Below are 17,609 nucleotides of genomic sequence, written 5' to 3'. Positions count from 1 at the left end.
GGGGGTTGCAGCTGGCTCCACTCTCATCTCCCTCTGCCAGCCTGGGGGGCCAGCTCCAGGGGCTCGTCACCCCCTCTGCCACTTCCCAGGCAGGGTGCTGGAGGGGGGAGGAGAAGCTGCCCAGGCACTGTCCTGTCCATGTTTCTCACAGGAGGGGAGGAGGGAGGAAGGTGTGGAGCCATGGAGGGCTGCTGGGCTCTTTGCTCTCCCCGTCCCAGCCCCCGATCTTGTGAGAGCAGCAAGCGGAGGGCAGAGACTCTGCCGGCCTTCAGCAGGGCTGAATTTCAGGAAGGGCTGGAGCTTCTTGCCTCATCGTGAGACAGGCTCCAGAGTCCTTGCGATCAAATCACAAGAGCTGGCAATACCGTAACGGTGCTGCGCATGGATCACATGCTTAAAACTGAGCTCTTTGCCGTTTGCACTGATCCGCTTGCCGACCACAGGAGTACATAGCCAGGGCATGACGCGGAGTGCTTGCACTGAAGTGTCAAAGGAAATGAGCCACATATTGGCCTCTGGGAGCTATCCCAGAATGCTCCCTTGTGACCGCTCTGGACAACACTCTGAACTCCGATGTACTAGCCAGGTAGGCAGTAGAAGCCCCGGGAACTTTTGAATTTCCTGTTTGGTCACCATCAGCACAGGTGACCATCAGCACAGTCCACCATCACAGGTGACCACGCAGTCCTGGATTCGCAGACGAGCTCCAGCATGTCCCGAACGGGAGATACTGGATCTCATTGCATGTTGGGGAGATGAATCTGTTATGGCAGAACTACGTTCCAAAATAAGAAATGCAAATACGCACACTAAAGTCTCCAGGGCCATGACGGAAAGAGGCTACTCCAGGGACACAGAACAGTATCGTACAAAAATCAAGGAGCTCAGGCAAGCATACCAAAAAGCCAGGGAGGCGAATGGGTGCTCTGGGTCACAGCCCCATACATGCCACTTCTACTGTGAGCTGCATGCAATTATGGGGGGATGACGACACCACTACCCCACCACTCTCCGTGGACACCTGCAAGGGGGGAAGAGCACGGAGCGAGGAGGATGAGTTTTTGGAGGACAAAGAGGAGTAGGAGGAGGACAGTGCACAGGTGGCAAGTGGGGAATCTGTTTTCCCCCTAGCCAGTAACTATTCTTAATGCTGGAGCCAATAGCCTCCCCCCACTCCCAAAGCATGCTCCGGGACCATGAACCTGGAGAAGGCACTTCTGGTGTGTGAGAGCTTGATCGAAGCCACGCGGTGTGGGGTGGCTGGAAACCCAGCCGTGCCAGGCCGGGCTGTTCGCGTTTAGTTTAAAGGGCTCATCCCTGCTCAGAGCCTCATCGGAACCCCGCGGTGTGTGTGTGTGTGTGGGGGGGGAGGTTGTGTGAAGCGATCATCCCAGAGAGGCCGCAGGCTGCCTGCAAGCTGAATTCTGTTGCCTGGCTGCATGTGATGGCTCACTCACAGCAAAGCGGCAGGCACTTCAGTATAAGAGGCAAAATGAGACCTTGTACAGAAAGAACATGTGCTGTGTACTATGAATTGCCTGTTTCACTGAGAATTTTCTCTTTGTTCTCTAAAATGTATCTTTTAAAATACGACCCTCCCTTTTTCTCCTCCCACAGCAGGTGCAAATGTTTCAACGTGGCCCCTATCTACTCCGTCCCAGAGGCTGGTCCAGATTAGAAGGCGGAAAAAATGAACTCAGGATGACATGTTTGCTGAGCTCATGCAGTCCTCCCACACTGATAGGGCCCAGTTGAATGTGTGGAGGCAAACAATTGCGGAGTCGCATAAAGCGTTCCATGAATACGAAGAGAGGAGGGACGTGCACGATGAGAGCGGGCAGGATGCATGGTCAAGCTCATGCAGGAGCAAACTGACATGCTCCGCGGTATGGTGGATCTAATGCGGGAAAGGCAGCAAAACCACAGACTGCCGCTGCAGCCCCTGAATAACCGCCCTCCCTCCTCCCCAAGTTCCACAGCCTCTGCACCCAGACGCCCAAGAACACGGGCGGGGGGAGGCTACGGGGACCCACACAGGCAACTCCGAGGATTGCACAAGCAGCAGAAAGCTGGCATATCCTAAATTTTCATTTGGTTTCTGGACTTGTCCTTCCCTCCTCCTCCCTAACCCAATACCCCTGCTCCCCCCGTTTGGCTTCTGATTTCTCTCAATGTTTTGTGCAACAAATTATAAAGAACGTTTTTAAAACAATTTATTTTCTTTCATCTATATATAGGGGGCGAACTTTAAGAGAAACAAACACAACTGTCACACCATACCCTGGCTAGTCATGAAACTGGTTTTCAAAGCTTCTTTGATGTGCAGCACGCCCTGCTGCGCTCTTCTAATCGCCCTGTTGTCTGGCTGTGCGAAACTGGCTGCCAGGTGAGTTGCCTCAACCTTCCACCCCACCATAAACGTCTCCCCCTGTTACTCTCACAGATATTGTGGAGCACACAACAAGCAGCAATAACAATGGGAATATTGGTTGTGCTGAGATCTAACTGAGTCAGTAAACTGCGCCAGCACGCTTTCAAATGTCCAAATGCACATTCTACCACCATTCTGCACTTGCTCAGCCTATAGTTGAACTGCTCTTTACTACTGTCCAGGGTGCCTCTGTACGGCTTCATGAGCCATGGCATTAAGGGGTAGGCTGGGTCCCTGAGGATAACTATAGGCATTTCAACATCCCCAACAGTAATTTTCTGGTCTGGGAAGTAAGTTCCTTCCTGCAGCTGTTCAAACAGAGCAGAGTTCCTGAAGATGCAAGTGTCATGCACCTTTCCCGGCCATCCCACATTGATGTCTGTGAAACGTCCCTTGTGATCCACCAGTGCTTGCAGCACCATGGAAAAGTACCCCTTTCGGTTTATGTACTGGCTGCCCCGGTGTTCCGGGGCCAAGATAGGGATATGCGTTCCGTCTATCACCCCACCGGAATTAGGGAACCCCAACGCATTAAAGCCATCCACAATGGTCTGCACATTTCCCAAAGTCACTACCCTTGATAGCAGCTGGTCAATGATTGCGTTGGCTACTTGCAGCACAGCAGCCCCCACAGTAGATTTGCCCACTCCAAACTGATTCCCGACTGACGGGTAGCTGTCGGGTGTTGCAAGCTTCCACAGGGCTATCGCCACTCGCTTCTCAGTTGTGAGGGCTGCTCTCATTTTGGTGTCTTTGCGCTTCAGGGCAGGGGACAGCAAGTCACAAAGTTCCATGAAAGTGGCCCTATGCATATGAAAGTTTCTCAGCCACTGAGAGTCATCCCATACCCGCAACACTATGCGGTCCCACCAGTCTGTGCTTGTTTCCCGGGCCCAGAATCGGCGTTCCATGGCATGAACCTGGCCCAACACCACCATGATCTCCCAATCGCCACATGCCGTGCCATCTGTGTCCGTGTCCTCATCAGTATAGTAATTGCGCTGTCGTCGCTTCCTCGCCCGGTTTTGCAGGTACTGCACATACTGTGCAGTATTTACAGTGGTCAGAACTGCAGTGGAGATCTGATCAGGCTCCATGGCTATGGCGCCTGCATGGGTAATCCTGGAAAAAGGGCGCGAAACATAGGAGAGCAGGGTGGCAGCGGAAGCTGTGCTGTTCAGTTCACGGTAGCCGAACAACGGCGGAAAATGGTTGTCTTCTGTGGCTTTCACGGAGGATGGAGCCCAGGACAGACAACATGGAGAAGCTCGAAGGGTGGCAATAGCGGGAGGGCAGAGTTGGCGGTGAAAGCTGTGCTGCTCAGTTCACGATGGCCGAGCAGAGTTGGCAGCAGAAGCGTTCGATGAGGAAGAGGAAGAGTAGATAGTAGAGATTACGTGGGAAGATGAGAGGAAATGAGAGGTGGATTCATAGTAGCAGGAGAGCAGCGGTGCACTGTCTGCTGAAAGCAGTATGGCCTCTGCACGCCAAAAAGGCTCAAAATGATTGTCTGCCGTAGCTTTCTGACGAGGCACACCCAGAAACACCCGCGAAATGTTTTTGCCCCATCATGCACTGGGAGCTTAACCCAGAATTCCAATGGGCGGCGGGGACAGCGGGAACTGTGGGATAGCTACCCACAGTGCACTGCTCTGACATTTGATATTAGCCTTGGTACTGTGGATGCACTCAGCCAAATTCACGTGCTTTAGTGGGGACTCAGAAGATTGAATGTATAAAATAGCTTCCGAAAATTCGAATAGAATAATTTCGAAATAATTTCGTACTGTAGATGTACCATGAGACTGCTTGGTGCCTCAGTGACATAGTGGGGTCGGAGTGGCCTCCCACTGAACCAGAGGGGGCGGAATGATTGCTAATGCACTACACCCCCTGGCCATGCTCTCAGCCCCAGGGACGCCCCACCCCGCAGCCCCCCAGCTGTGCTCTCGCACCGGGGACACCCCGCCCCACAGCCCCCCCCGGCCATGCTCTCAGCCTCGGGGACGCGCAGCCCCACAGCCCCCCTGGCTGTGCTCTTGCCCAGGGACGCCCCGCCCTGCAGCCCCCCCGGCTGTGCTCTCGCCCTGGGGACGCCCCACCCCCCTGTTTTATGCACTGCTGAAGGAGCTCAGATATTACAGTGATGGGCACGGTATAAGGAGCTGTATGGAAGAGACTAGAATCCCCAGCTCCCCACCCCCATAACCCTCTCTCTGCAGTTGTGCTGTCACCACCAGGAGCCCCTGTTTCATGGTATTTGTGACAGTTAGAGCTGAGTGTAACCCCGTGAAAATCCTCCAGCACACTCACGGGGCGGGGGAGGGGGCCAGGGTCCGAGACCCACACTAGGGAGGGGGCACGTCAGGCAGACTCTGTCTGTGCAGGGCTGTGCTGCCGCCCAGTTGCCCTAGTGACTGTGGCCTGTCCCCTTCTCCCAGCTGCTGTATAAATAGAGGTGCCGAGCAGCAGAGAGCTCCTGGCAGCCACCATGGAGGGACTGAGGCTGCTGTGCTGCTGTGTGGCGTCTCTCCTGCTCCTCGGGGCTGCAGGTAAGGCCCGGCTCTGCTCCCCACTGCCTAGGGGGCTGGGGCCCTCCGGACACTGTTGGGGGTTGTGCACTGTGTGTGCTGCAGTTCCGGGGCCCTTCCCTTGCCTTAGCCGTGCCCCACTCTGCCAGCTTCCCCATTCTGTGTGGGCACAACAGGGGGATTTCTGGCCTGTCCCCCGCTCCAGGGCAGTGACTGTACCCCCAGCCCATGGTCGGGGTGTGCAAGCCACACAGGGCTGGGGCGGTTGCTTCGAAAGCACTGGGCACGGCTATTGGGCATGAGTAGAACCCTGTGGGGAGCCATCGAGCTCGGAGGCCCCCGGGGGTATCTTGGGTTGAACTGACCCGGGCAGCCCCCCCATGCCTTTTGGGGGCAGCCGCCACGATGCAGCGAGGCCGTCCTGCAGCAGGCAGGCGTGTGGGGGGGTGTTCCTTTTCTGTGTCCACGTCGCATGCAAAGGGCAGACTTTGATGCTGCGGGTGGGTTATTTCTGCGCTGCGGCTGGGCACTATGTTGGGCCTGCCCTTGTGCTGGAGTCACTCCGGAGTCGGGGACTCCGTGGATGTCCCAGCCATGGGAGGCAGCGCAGGAGCACAGCAGCTAGCCGACGCCTGATCTTTTGTGTGTGCTGCACTGGGGGAGGCTGGGCTGGATTTTGCAGTGGGGCGTGGTGGTGGTGTGGGGGGGTTCCTCTCCGTTCCCTTGCCCTGATGTTGCAGATGTGCCAGGCAAAATGTAGATGCAGTTCAGCATTTTGAGTCACTTCCTCAGGGCCTCCCCTCGGCCTCCCACTCTCTCCCTCATGCATAGGGCAGTGACCCCATGCCGCCATGGGGCCCAGCTCCAAGGATTCCTGGGCTGTGTGTGGCTGCTTCCTGCAGGCTTCTCTCCTTTGGGGTGCTGTCAGAAGCGTGGGGCAGTATTACCCTTGCTTGCCCTTGAGTTAATTTGGTCTCCCTTTGCTACACTGGCTGGGGCTGCGTATCCCAGGCGGCTGCAAGGTGGCTAAGTATGGAAACAGCCTTGTAACTGGACGCCGAGCTCCCCACAGCCCTCCCGCCCCTCCTCCCTCTCCGCTTCCCCAGCCTCTCCCACCATGGCCATGCCCAGCTGCTGCCTTCTCGCATTGTCACACAGGGGACTAGCAGAGGGAGTTTTATCCTTTTAAGGACATCCTTTATCATTCACAAGAACAAGAAGGGAGAGGGGCTGACAGATCCTGGCTCTCCCTCCAGTGTGCCCTGGGTGCTGAAGGTTATTCCCCAAGCTGAGCATGAATGTGGATGGGCTTGGCTCTGGGAGGGCCAGGAGAGGACTCGGCCCTCTTTGGCTGTGGAACAGTTCGGTAGCTGCTACTGCAGCCTCGGGGCTGGGGCGAGGAGAATGGCCCATGGAGCCATGTCCTGGGGCATCCATCAGCCCCTCCCCTGTGCCCATTGATGCTCAGAAGGGGTGGAGCCCTGCACGGGCGTCTGGTGTCCTGAACCACATCAGCTTGGCTGCATTGCACTCTGGAGTGGTGAGGAGCATTTGGACAGTCAAGGTCCTTCCGGAGGCCACCTCTATACGGACCATATGGGTGGGATTTGGTGCAGGTCTGGCAGCACCGGTGCTAGTGCAGCCTGGACATGGTGCCATCAGCACCTGCTTGGGCATGCCCAGGCCATGCGACACTGTCGCTGGCAGGGCCCACCAGTGCCCAAGCTAGAATGGCAGGAGTCCCCCAGATTCTCAGCATGGGTGCTCAGAGAGAAACTGGGACCATGTCATGGTGGGACGCGCAGAGCACAGCATTCCATTGCCTCACAATCCACGGGTGGAGAGGGCACAAGTGGCACTCCAAGGGGGCTGGCAGGGAGCTGACTGGGAACTGTCAGACGCATCCTGGATCCCTTCTCAGCTCTGACCTCCCACCTACTTCTCTGGTCCGTAACCTCAGGGCTGTCCCCGAGCCCAGCTGTCCTGTGTACTTCACTCCGCCACACACTGCATGGGCAGGTACCACCCTGCATGTGCCACTTCCTCCGCTCAGACTGCTGGGTGGTAACCCTCCCTCACGCTCCAACACGGGGACACCTGGAACCCATCCCCTGCTGCGGCCTGCACAAATCAGCTCATGACGGCCATGGCCCTGTCTCTCCCGACACCCTCCCTCCACTCTGCCAAGTGTGCTCAGCTCAGTCCCTAGCTCCCCTCCTTAACCACTGCTGCTTTGCTGCCACCGCACCAGCTACCTGCCTCCTCTCGCTTGCCCATTTCCTGTCCTGAGCTTATGTGCCACGCAACACACATGGTCAGTCCCATTGGAATCATTTGCATACTGGAATCCTACTGGTTTCATCATTATGATGTCACAGCCCATGCCGCCTGGGCCATAGCCTTTACAGAGGGATGGGAAAGCCCTACCAAGACTTGAGGTCAGGGATGCGTGTTTTGCTCCTCCCCTTCCTCCTAGCAGCGACAGATGCGGGGAAGGGTTTCTCCAATGGGCTGGGAAGGAAATGGAGAGATTGTTATTTCTATTTTTATGTACTTCGGAGACACTCAGATGCTCCCCTCACTGAGTCACACAAGTATTTAGAAAGGCAGCTGGTTTCTCCGGCAGCTACTGCTGAGCCCACCAACCCCTCAAAAAGGAGTGGCACTTCTCGCTCTGTGTTAGTGACTGTACACAAGGGAGGAGTTAATTTCTTCTGTACATGTGGGGCCTCAAATAATCTGCCTTGCCCATTTTTAAAAAGCAATTCAGTTTTCCCCTTTTAAATAAATGCAACACCCCCCCTCCCCCATGCACACGCACATACACCCCCTGCTGTGCAGCATGCACCTGTCCAGCTCTGAGTTCCTTGCTGGTTGCCCGTCCCATCACTCTAGCTGCGTCTGTGGCAGGAATACCATGGGGAAGTCACAGAGACGCTGCATAAGGCATCTTGTGCACTGTCTGCAAACCCTTCCCATACCAGTCAATGCCCATAATCAGATCAATGCCTTTTGCAGTCCTGTCACTATAGATTGTATCATCCCTTATATGTGCACCTCAGTATCACAGCTGGAAATTGTGCCTTGTTCTGCAGTGAAAAGAGTTTTCATCAAGGGCCACCGCTGGTTTTCCATGGCTATGCATTGTTCTTAGGATTCCCAGGTATATGTAGCATATACAAGACTGAGCCATTGTGATGCCAGGGACTAGACCAGGGCAGCATCTCTTGCTGGGGGGCTCGGATGGGCTTGGATAAAATAAGGCCAGCTCCAGCCAGTGCCTTTGTGGAGCTACAGGATAGTTTTTCCCTCTTCCCTGACTATTTCTCTGCTGCTCTTTTGTGCTGGTGTTGCTCTGTGTCATGTGAGAGTGGTAATGAATCACAAGAGAGAGCCACTTTCTTCTAGCGTGGAACAAGGAACTTTAATGGACTACAGGAAACGGTATCATTCCTGAACCCCCTCTGCAGAGCTACTGTCTCAAACCCTCTCCAGCCCCATCAGGTTCCTACTACAGATTTAAAGAAACACGCATCCCCTGGCAGCAAGAGAAAACCGCCAACATCCCAGGAGACAGTGTATGGAAGATCAGATGTATGAGGAGGAATGAGCAAGGCAGCTAAAAATATAGTCTGGAAAGGAGAAGGCTTCAGGGACACAGGGTTACAGCCTATAAAAATACCTGCAAGGGCTTAGATATTGCAGCAGAACCTGAGAATTATGCTGTGGGGCCATTTACATAACTTGTTGCAAAAGATCTCTGGCTCTGCCTTTGGCCTCACTGGCAGTGGTGTGACCTGCTGAGTGCCATGCAGCTTCTCCTGATTTACACTGTTGGGTTGGAAGTAAGAACAGAATCCACCATGAATTATTGGAACAAGTTACCAAGGGACAGGGGTGGATTCTCCATCAGTGACAATTTTAAAATGAAGACTGAATGTTTTCCTAAAGGATCTGCTCTAGGAATTATTTTGGGGACATTACCTGTTCCATGTTCTACAGGAGATCACACTAGATGAACAAAATGGTCCCTTCTGGCCTTTGAATCTATGAACCTATGTTCAGGTCATGTCCAGTTAGGAGTTCATGATGGGCCTAGTAACAAAGAGGTTATGTAGGTGTCTTCATGGTGCTTTCGCCATCAGAGAGGCATTCCACAAGTCACTTTTCAGCCTGTATTAATGGGGTGTCTTTCACATTACGTTTTTCCTGTTTTCTTTCTTTTTCTAATTTTAGTTTATGAGATTTTGTCTAATTCTCCAGGTTTTAGGTCTATATTTGACGGCTTATAGTAGAAACATATTCTCTTTGCTATCACATCACCGACTGTATATTTTTTATGTATTTTGGCTTCCGGGGAAGATTATTCCCTGTGATTCCTACCATGTAACGAAGCATTTAAGGAACAACATAATTTATGATTAAAAATAAACACCATTGAGGTAACAGTATAAATGAAAGAAGAGAATTGTTCATACTTGACCAATGGCAGCATAAGAAGCTATGACTTGACTCTAAGGAACGATACAACTAGGGTAGAAACCAGGAATAGGGTATTTAATAGCAAGACCCAGATAGCAAATAGAGATGATAACAATTTGTTTATACAAAGAGGTGTAGGGGAGTTTGTAAAAAATGCTTTTTTTTGGTCAAAAATGTTTGCATGTGTGGTTGGTTGTTCTTTTCAAAAACCTCCACTGATTTTCCAAAAAAAAAAAAAAAAAAAAAAGTGCTATTTTTTCACTGAATTTTCATTGAATTTATTACAAGTTTTCATTTTCCAAAAACGGACTTGTCAGTAACAGAAAAATTTCAGTCTCCATTTTGAGAACCTTTCTGATGAAACATTCAACTTAAAAGATTTTGCAAAAAAACCCAAAACAAACAAACAGGAAAAATGGGTCATGTTCGAATCCTGCAAAATGGAAAGAATGTCAAAATGTCAACTTTGTTTTTCATTTTTTAATTTTATTATTATTATTATTATTATTTTATTTTATCATCAGCTTTGCTCTCAAAGGAGAAGGGTTGAGATACTTTCACTGGTAGTGTTTAAGAGCAGACTGAATAAGGTGTTAGCAAGCAAGAGAGCAAATTCTGTACAATTCAGGTTTGACCAAAATGGTCTTTTCTTCTGCCTGTGAGTCTCTGATTAAACTGCAATTACACGCCATGTCGTTGTGACAGATGTCAAACTAAGAATCCTGAGAGTCAATTCTTCTCTCAGATACACCCCTGCAGCCCCATTAATGCCAACGAGATTGCCTGGGTGTGGGCAGCAGCAGAGTATTAGTGTTTTAAAATTAGAATCAGTTGTCTGATTCTTCAGTGATACAGATTGATTGTTGATTGATAAGACTGAAGACATTTGTAGAAAATAAGTCACATTTTACACCATGTAAAATATTGGCTGATGCATGTTACAGTCTGAACTGGGTATCTGTAGAGATTTGTTGGAAAACCTAGTGGGAATCCAGCAGAACCCCTGGATGGGTCATCTGCAATGAATTAAGTGGGTCTAACACCTGAATGTCTTTTGCTTGAGCTGAAGTACCAGGTACATTAGTTCAGAGGCAGGAGCAGACTCATAGACTTCTCTATATGGCCTTGCCACTAGAGGGGGACAGAGCCGCACCATTTTTGAGTGGGTTACTGTGGTGCAGTGGTTTTCAGTCTGTGGTCCACAGACCCCTGGGGCTCCACAGATTCCGCACCTCCATTGGAAATTTTTTAGGGGTCCGCAAATGAAAAAAGGTTGAAAACCATGACTCCACTGGTATCCAAACCTTATGCTGAAACACCCCATATTAGAGCTGAGAAAATACTTTCGTATTGGAGCTGCTGTGCACCCTTGTAATGCTCACTTTCAATGAATGGGCTCACAGGCAAGAAAACTCAGAGCAACAGTGACTTTTAGAGAATATTCCCAGAGATCAACTTTCAAAGGTGTAAATGGGAGTATTTGTGCCAGATGCCTGATTCCAAGGGTTATGCTCCTCATCCAATCAGGATAAGGAAATAATACCATGTGACCTAGGGGTGCAATCAAAATGAAATCAAATGTTGAATGCTGGAGTACTCGCAAAAGAGCTGCTCGCAACCAACGGAGCAAGAATTATTCACCCAGGGGGTGTGTGGGGGGGAGGATTCCAGAGGAAATGGATGCTGGAAAATTGTAAGGCGCTCGTTCACAGTTCCCAAACAGGAAAGAACCCCCCTCTCTCCTACTCCCCCTACACATGAAATTCATCAGCTAATAATCCCTAAGAATCATGTGTTCAGCTCTGATATCATTGTGCAGCAGCTGCTGCAATTTTATCTCCTTGGGATAGACCAACAGGTGTGAGATTACATCACACAGTAACGCTACAGTATGCAAACCCATATATGGGCCGGGCCGGTCTGTGGCTGTGATCACAGGTGCTGCTGGGCTCGGTTCTTGGGATCTCCTTGGGTGTGAGGCCATCTCTCTCAGCTTTTCTGGATCTTTTTTGTGCCTAATGTGGTCTGTGCTTGTGCTGTAGACATAGGAATGATATGGCCTGAAGAGCTGGAGGGTGGGTGGAGGAGAGGCCAGGCCAGAATGCAAACAGGGTCACTGTGAGTCCAGCTCCTAACGTACAGGTCTCCATCTCACCAGGGGCCTCTCATTAGCTATTTCAGCAGCAGAGAAGTCAAGGACCTACATGCTCACTGATGGGGCTGTCCCTCTCTAACAGAACTGATCAGATGGGTGGGGTGCTGCCTGCTGTCTCTGCTGCACCAAGCTGGCAGGTGAACGGAGAACCATGGCTTTTCTAGGCTGTCGGTGCACGGAAGGGGTGGCACGACTCAGCCTGGCATGCTAGTGGGGAGCTGGTGGGGGGAGGGTGGGGTGGAGCACAGCAAGGCCCTAATGGAAACTCCAGCTGAAATTGCAGTCAAGATCATTAAGTGTTTCAACTCCACCCAGCCAAACCTGAGTGAGTGGCACTGCAACCCTATGAGCCAGGTCACAAATCCACTCACACTGAGTGGTGGGGGTGGCCCGTGCTACGCAGCAGGTCAGACTAGAGGCTCTGGTGGTCTCTTCTGGCCTTGACCTCTATGGCAATGACTCTTGTGGAACCTACTGGAATATCCACCAGGGAAGTCAGTTCCTGGTGGGAAGAAGGGTCTGTCTTGGCAGGAGCTGGGTATGGGGCCTTCAGAAAAGGGGCCAGGTCCCCTACTGACCAGCCGTTCAGAGACCAAAGTAGGTGGCTTGGCATCTTGGTGGGCTTCAAGCAGCTCCACGAAGGCATAGCTTGCTCGGCTCCCCCCTCCCCTGCCTTCCCCCAGTCTATACCTACCTGCTGAACAGGAGGGTGGGGGTGTTTCAAACAGACATGTTTGGTAATGTTTGGGTGGACTGTCTTACGGGCCCTGTGGCACGAGGGATGTTGCTGAAGTGCCATTTCTACATTGGAGCTAAGTTCTCATAGTTTCTGGTGCTGCAGAAAAACAACCCTTTGGGCTAAAATATCACCAGCTCATTGTTAGCAGAAAGGTGACGTTTTTGGTGGCTGTTTGCTCAGCCATTTTGAGGCAGGTAAGAGTGACAGCACATTTCCCACCCCCACTCCCTCATGCCCACCCATTACATTGTCCAGACACTTTTTTATGCTTAGATGATTCAAAAATGGCTGAATTTGAAAGCTTCAGATGCTTCAAAGGCTGATGAGGACGTGTCTGAAGAGCTTTGGAGCATCTGATTGTAGCTTGTGTGCTTTTGCACTGAGAGGTGACAGGGTGAAGTAGGGCAAACAGAATGCCTGTGCTAAAAAGCAGGGCTTGCTGCTATCCTGGTCACACCTATGCACTCCCTTCCCAGCCTATGGCACAGACAGGATTGACTGTGTTTCAGCATTGGCATTCTGCTTGTTTAAGGTGTGGACTGGCTTGCTGGAAAGTCACTCTGAAATCATGACTGTTTTTAGTGCCATGAGCACACAAATTAATTAATTAATTCACACAGTGCAGCCAGCCTCTTCCAAACCTCCAATGGAAAATGATGACAGCTGTGTCACCGAGGCAGGAGGAGAGAGTTGCAAGGTTCCCCACCAGCTGAAACCCGACGTTAGGACAGTAGTTTGTACCCGGAGGCAGAAGTGTAATGTACAAGTGTCAATGTGGCTGGCTCTGTGACACAGGCACAGAAAGTGAGCACAGGGCCCCAAGCTTCGGCTTTTCAAAACCAGTTTGCTCCAAGTTACTTCTGTCAGAAAAGGTGGCCAGTAGGAGGTGGTGGGCAGTGCTGAACTGACCCCTAGCCCTTATCCCTGACAGGCACTAGTGATGGGCAAACTTCCAAACAGCTTTCACCTGCCATGCTCCCTTTCCCTCAGAAGTGAAATAATTTTCTGTGGTAGATACGCCATTGAAAGATGAGGAGAAGTGGATTGCAGGGAGCATGTCTCCTGACCTCCCTCCTCTCTGCTGTGATTCTCTGCAGCTCCCAGCCATGTGCTGAGCTGAGACTGAGAACTGGCTTTTCTCAGAACCGTAGTGTGGTGCAACATAGGAGTGCAGGGGGCTCCGGTGTGAAGACAGTGGTTCACCAGTAGTCCCGGACACACTGCTGAGAGCCACTGCATGTGAAGGACTAAAGTCTGCAGGCCTGCTGACTGAGAAGGGAGTGCTGCAGAAAGGGCGAGTGCCATAAATTAGAGATCTACTGGACTAGAGGGGTATTTGTTAGATAGGTGGGAGGACTTGCCTTAGTGCAGGGTCCATGTGGGGAGCCGATGGTACTGCTGTGCTAGCCAATAGTTCACAGAATCATAGCAAGGTAGGGCTGGAAGGGACCTTGGGAGGGCATCAAGTCGAGCCCCTTGGGTTGGGGCGGGGCCAACTAAACCTGGACCATCTCTGACAGGTGTTTTGTCCAACTTGGTTTTAGAAATCTCCTGTGATGGGGATTCTACAACGTGCCTTGGAAGCCTGTTCCAGAGCTTAACTCTCCCTATGGTTAGAAAGTTTTTCATAACATCTAACCTAAACCTCCCTTGGTGCAGATTAAACCCATTACATCTTGCCCTACCTTTAGAGGACATGGACAACAATTGATCACTGCCTTCTTTATAACAGCCCTTAACATATTTGTGGATGGTTGTGTGGTCCCCCGTGACAGTGCACCTGGCTTTTTGAGGCCCACTATTGAAGGCCCTGCAGTCCTACCACACCCCGGCTCAGGAAGGAACAGTGGAGGTACGTCCTCCAGGCCTGCCTAGAGAGGCCTTGGGGAAGCAGCCAATCAGAGCTCAGCAGGCTCAGATAAAAGGAACTGCAGAGTCTGTGCAGATCATTCAATGGCTGGGACCAGAGGGGTGAGGAAGGGGGCCCACCTGCCCGCCCGTGTTTACTTAAACTGGGAGAAAGGAGACCAGAGAACTGTAACCCTAAGGTAAGGGGAAGATAAAGGGACCGGGTGGGAAGAGGCTCAGGAAGGTAGCAGCAGAGGATTGCAGTGAGCAGTGCATGGCTGCTGAGTGTAGGGTCCCTGGGTTGGTGTCCGGTGTAGCTAATGGGCTGGGTTCCCCAGGCCCACTGGTGAAGTGGCCTAAGCCCTGAGAAAGGGATAAGGCTTGTTTAGAAGCCTGAGCAAAGGGCTGACTTTAAAGGGCCCAAGATGGGGCTGACAGCATTTATAATGGTGTTAAATATATAAAAAAGTAGTTTTAATTTGTAAGGAGGTGGTCGCACTCAGAGGCTTGCCATGTGAAAGGGGTCACCGGTACAAAAGTTCAAGAACTGTTGCTATAGGAGGTGCCAGGAGCAGGAAAAAGCCTGCAGCACCACACCCAGTCGCTAGGAGGCGCTCAAGAGGTGAGTGCTGCCCTGTCACATCCCCCTCCTCAGTCTTCTTTTATTCTCAAGCATAAACATGCTCATTCTTTTTTAACGTTTCCTCAGAGGTCAGGTTTTCAACTTTTGATGTTTGTTGCTGTCCTCTGGACTGTCTCCAATCTGTCCACATCTTTCCTAAAGTGTGGTGCCCAGAACTGTACACAGTATCCAGCTGAGGCCTCGCCAGTGCTGAGCAGAGCAGGATAATTACCTCCCGCATCTTACATACAACACTCCTATTAATACACGCCAAACTGCTATTGGCCTTTTGCATCTGCATCACACTGCTGATTCATAGTCAGTTTATGATCCACTAGAACCCTGAGATCCTTTTCAGCAGTGCTACCACCTAGCCAGTGTCGAGTGATTCCCCGTTTTGTAGCTGTGCCTTTGATTTTTCTTTCCTAAGTGAAGTACTTTGCACTTGTCTTTCACACCAGAGAAACAAGAAACCAAGATTCAAGAGGCAGCAGTTCCTGTCCGCCTGCTGCCGTGCGGAAAATATTCCGTGTGCCGACAGCATCCTCCCAGTGCAGCCGCCTCTGGGCTGGGCGGCGGCAGCTCGCTCCCTCACAGCTAGCTGCAGGCACTCTAGCTGGGGCAGCGACTCCTACGGTGGGAGGCGGGGGGGAATACTTAGGACCTGGGAATATTAATGGCCATACTGAGTGGGCCTACTGGCTTCAGGGCCTGGAGGGGAGGAGGAGCCCCTCCTAGAGTGCGGCGGCTGCAGTGGGGCTGCCTCCGTGCACCCAGCAGGGCAAATGTGCCACGTGGGCTCCTGTGGGGTGGCTCAGTCTCATCTTTGGGGCTTCTGGGAGCAAGGACACCCCCAGCCCTAGCTGGGCTGTAGGGGCGGAGTAGGGAAATGTGGTGAATGCAGGGAGGCTGCCAGCCTCCGCTCTCACAGCTCCCCCTGCAGGTGCCCAGCCAGGCAGCGGGAGGCGGCAGCAGTGGCTGACTGGGGTTGAGGGGCTGCAGGGGGGAGCAGGCTGGGGGAGGCGAATGGGAAGCCAGGGCAGAATGTGTCAAGCTTAAGCCCTGGAGGGTGGAGGCTGATCCAGTCCTGCCTCTCCCCTGGGTGCTTCAGGCTTTCCTGCCCCCAACCAGACCCTGGCTCCCTCCCCCACAGTCTGCCCCAGCTTCTCTCTACACCTGCATGGAATGCTCTGCCTGCACCTCCTCGCTGAACTGTCCCCTATGCTTCCGCCAGCTGCGCCCTGCAGCAAGGGCAGTGGGGAGCTGGGCCACCTGTGCTCGCTACTCCAGCTGTGGGACGACCCCTAGTGCAGGGAGCCGATTGGGCTTTGCCCTCAAGCTCAGCTCGGGGCCTGTAGGACACCCCGCTGACTCCACAGAGGAGAACAGGTTTGTTTGTCAGTCAGGGAAAGCCCCTGCTTGAGGAGAGCCCCAGCGACTGCATCAGCAGCAGGGTGGGCGGCTGGGTCTGAAGTGCTGAACTTGCCCTAGCCACCAAGTTTCCTGGCTCCATTCGGAAACCAGGGCTGCCGGCTGGGATCTATGCATGGGGGGGGGGGGTGTAATTGGCCTTGAGCAAGGCCACGAAATGGAGCTGTCACCGCTCAAACCTCATGCCTGCATGGAGAGCTATTTTGGGGAGATAGGCCCAGGGTTAAATCATTCACACCTTTCAGTCCGCTGGCCCCTCCCCCAGACAGGGCAGGAAACGACAGCAGGGGGGCGCACACACATAGGCTCTCTGCTTCTACACCCCTTATTTTAACCCCTGACTTGCTGCTGGCGCCTGTGGGTGTGTCAGGGCCAACTGCAGCCCCCCTTGAGCACGATGAATGGGTCACTGGGGCTCGGCTGGCTGGAGGGCAGCTCCCAGCTGCGTCACTTGGCACCGTCAGTCAAAAGGGCTTAAGCTTGACACTTGTATAACTGGAGAAAGCATCTTAAATTCCCATGAGAAGGAATGCTCTTGAGCACCTGATCCGCCTCCAAACTGGGGCCTGGACAGCAGAGAGTTCAGGAAAGCCCTGAGACCGCACATGCTTCTCCTCAAATTCAAGCCATGTTTGCAGACTGGCAGAGCCCTCTCCCAAAGGGTACTAGTGCAGGTGACTGCCCCCAGCCTAGGGGAGTTGCTCCCTATCTGACCCCGGCACAGGCTCCAGGACCTCAGCCCGAGGGAGCTCCCTCCCCATCCGATCTCACGCAGACACTGTTAGTGAACGCTTTCCATGAATTCTTGCTACGTCTGCGACTCCAAATCCCTGAGCTCTCACTGCTCTGGCAGTTAGGCCAGGAGAGTGGTGCCCACATTTCTCCTGTCACACCTGCCCGTTACCCGTAATGGAATCGGTGGCTCCCTCAATTACTGCACAGCCAAGGCTGAAAGTGGAGCTGGGGTTAGAGGCAGAGCTGTCTTGGGGGCAGAGGGGGAATGAGGGCAGAGCTGGACGGGGGCAGAGCAGGGGGCAGAGCGGAGCTCCGGCTGTGGGCAGAGCTGAGTTGGGGGCAGAGCAGAGCTGGGTGGTGCTCCCTCCCCACCCCTCTGTGGGGACTGGCCCAGACCCTGCCGAGTTTTCTCCCCCAACCCCAAACATTCCTCTGTGCTTCCCTAGCGGGGAAGTTCCACAGTTTGGGGAGCACTGGGTGTGAAGTACAGGCCTTTTGTAGAGCTCTGGCTCTGGAGAGGAAGTTTGTCATTCTGATCACTGATCAGGGCGTCACTGCCACTGACAGTTCAGAGGAGTGGGTGGTTTATTTAAGCTGGAATCTGATAATTCCCAGGGCATCTGATGAGACCTTAT

At 52.7% G+C, this 17,609-nt stretch overlaps 1 protein-coding gene across 1 annotated transcript in view; it reads left to right on the top strand.

The window, feature by feature from the left end:
• Positions 1–4,922: 4,922 nt before the first annotated feature.
• The window catches only part of SRL (sarcalumenin), a gene marked incomplete at its 5' end in the record, with an annotated part of 103,945 nt that continues 91,258 nt past the window's right edge, over positions 4,923–17,609 (top strand). The window contains one exon of the mRNA XM_084640696.1: positions 4,923–4,983. Within this exon, the coding sequence (XP_084496822.1) occupies positions 4,923–4,983 (61 nt within the window). The remainder of the gene's footprint in view (positions 4,984–17,609) is intronic.

Source organism: Lepidochelys olivacea (assembly GCF_965140295.1).
Source record: "Lepidochelys olivacea isolate rLepOli2 genome assembly, chromosome: 10".
Taxonomy (NCBI): Eukaryota; Metazoa; Chordata; order Testudines; family Cheloniidae; genus Lepidochelys; species Lepidochelys olivacea.
This window is presented reverse-complemented; position numbering and strand designations above follow the sequence as displayed.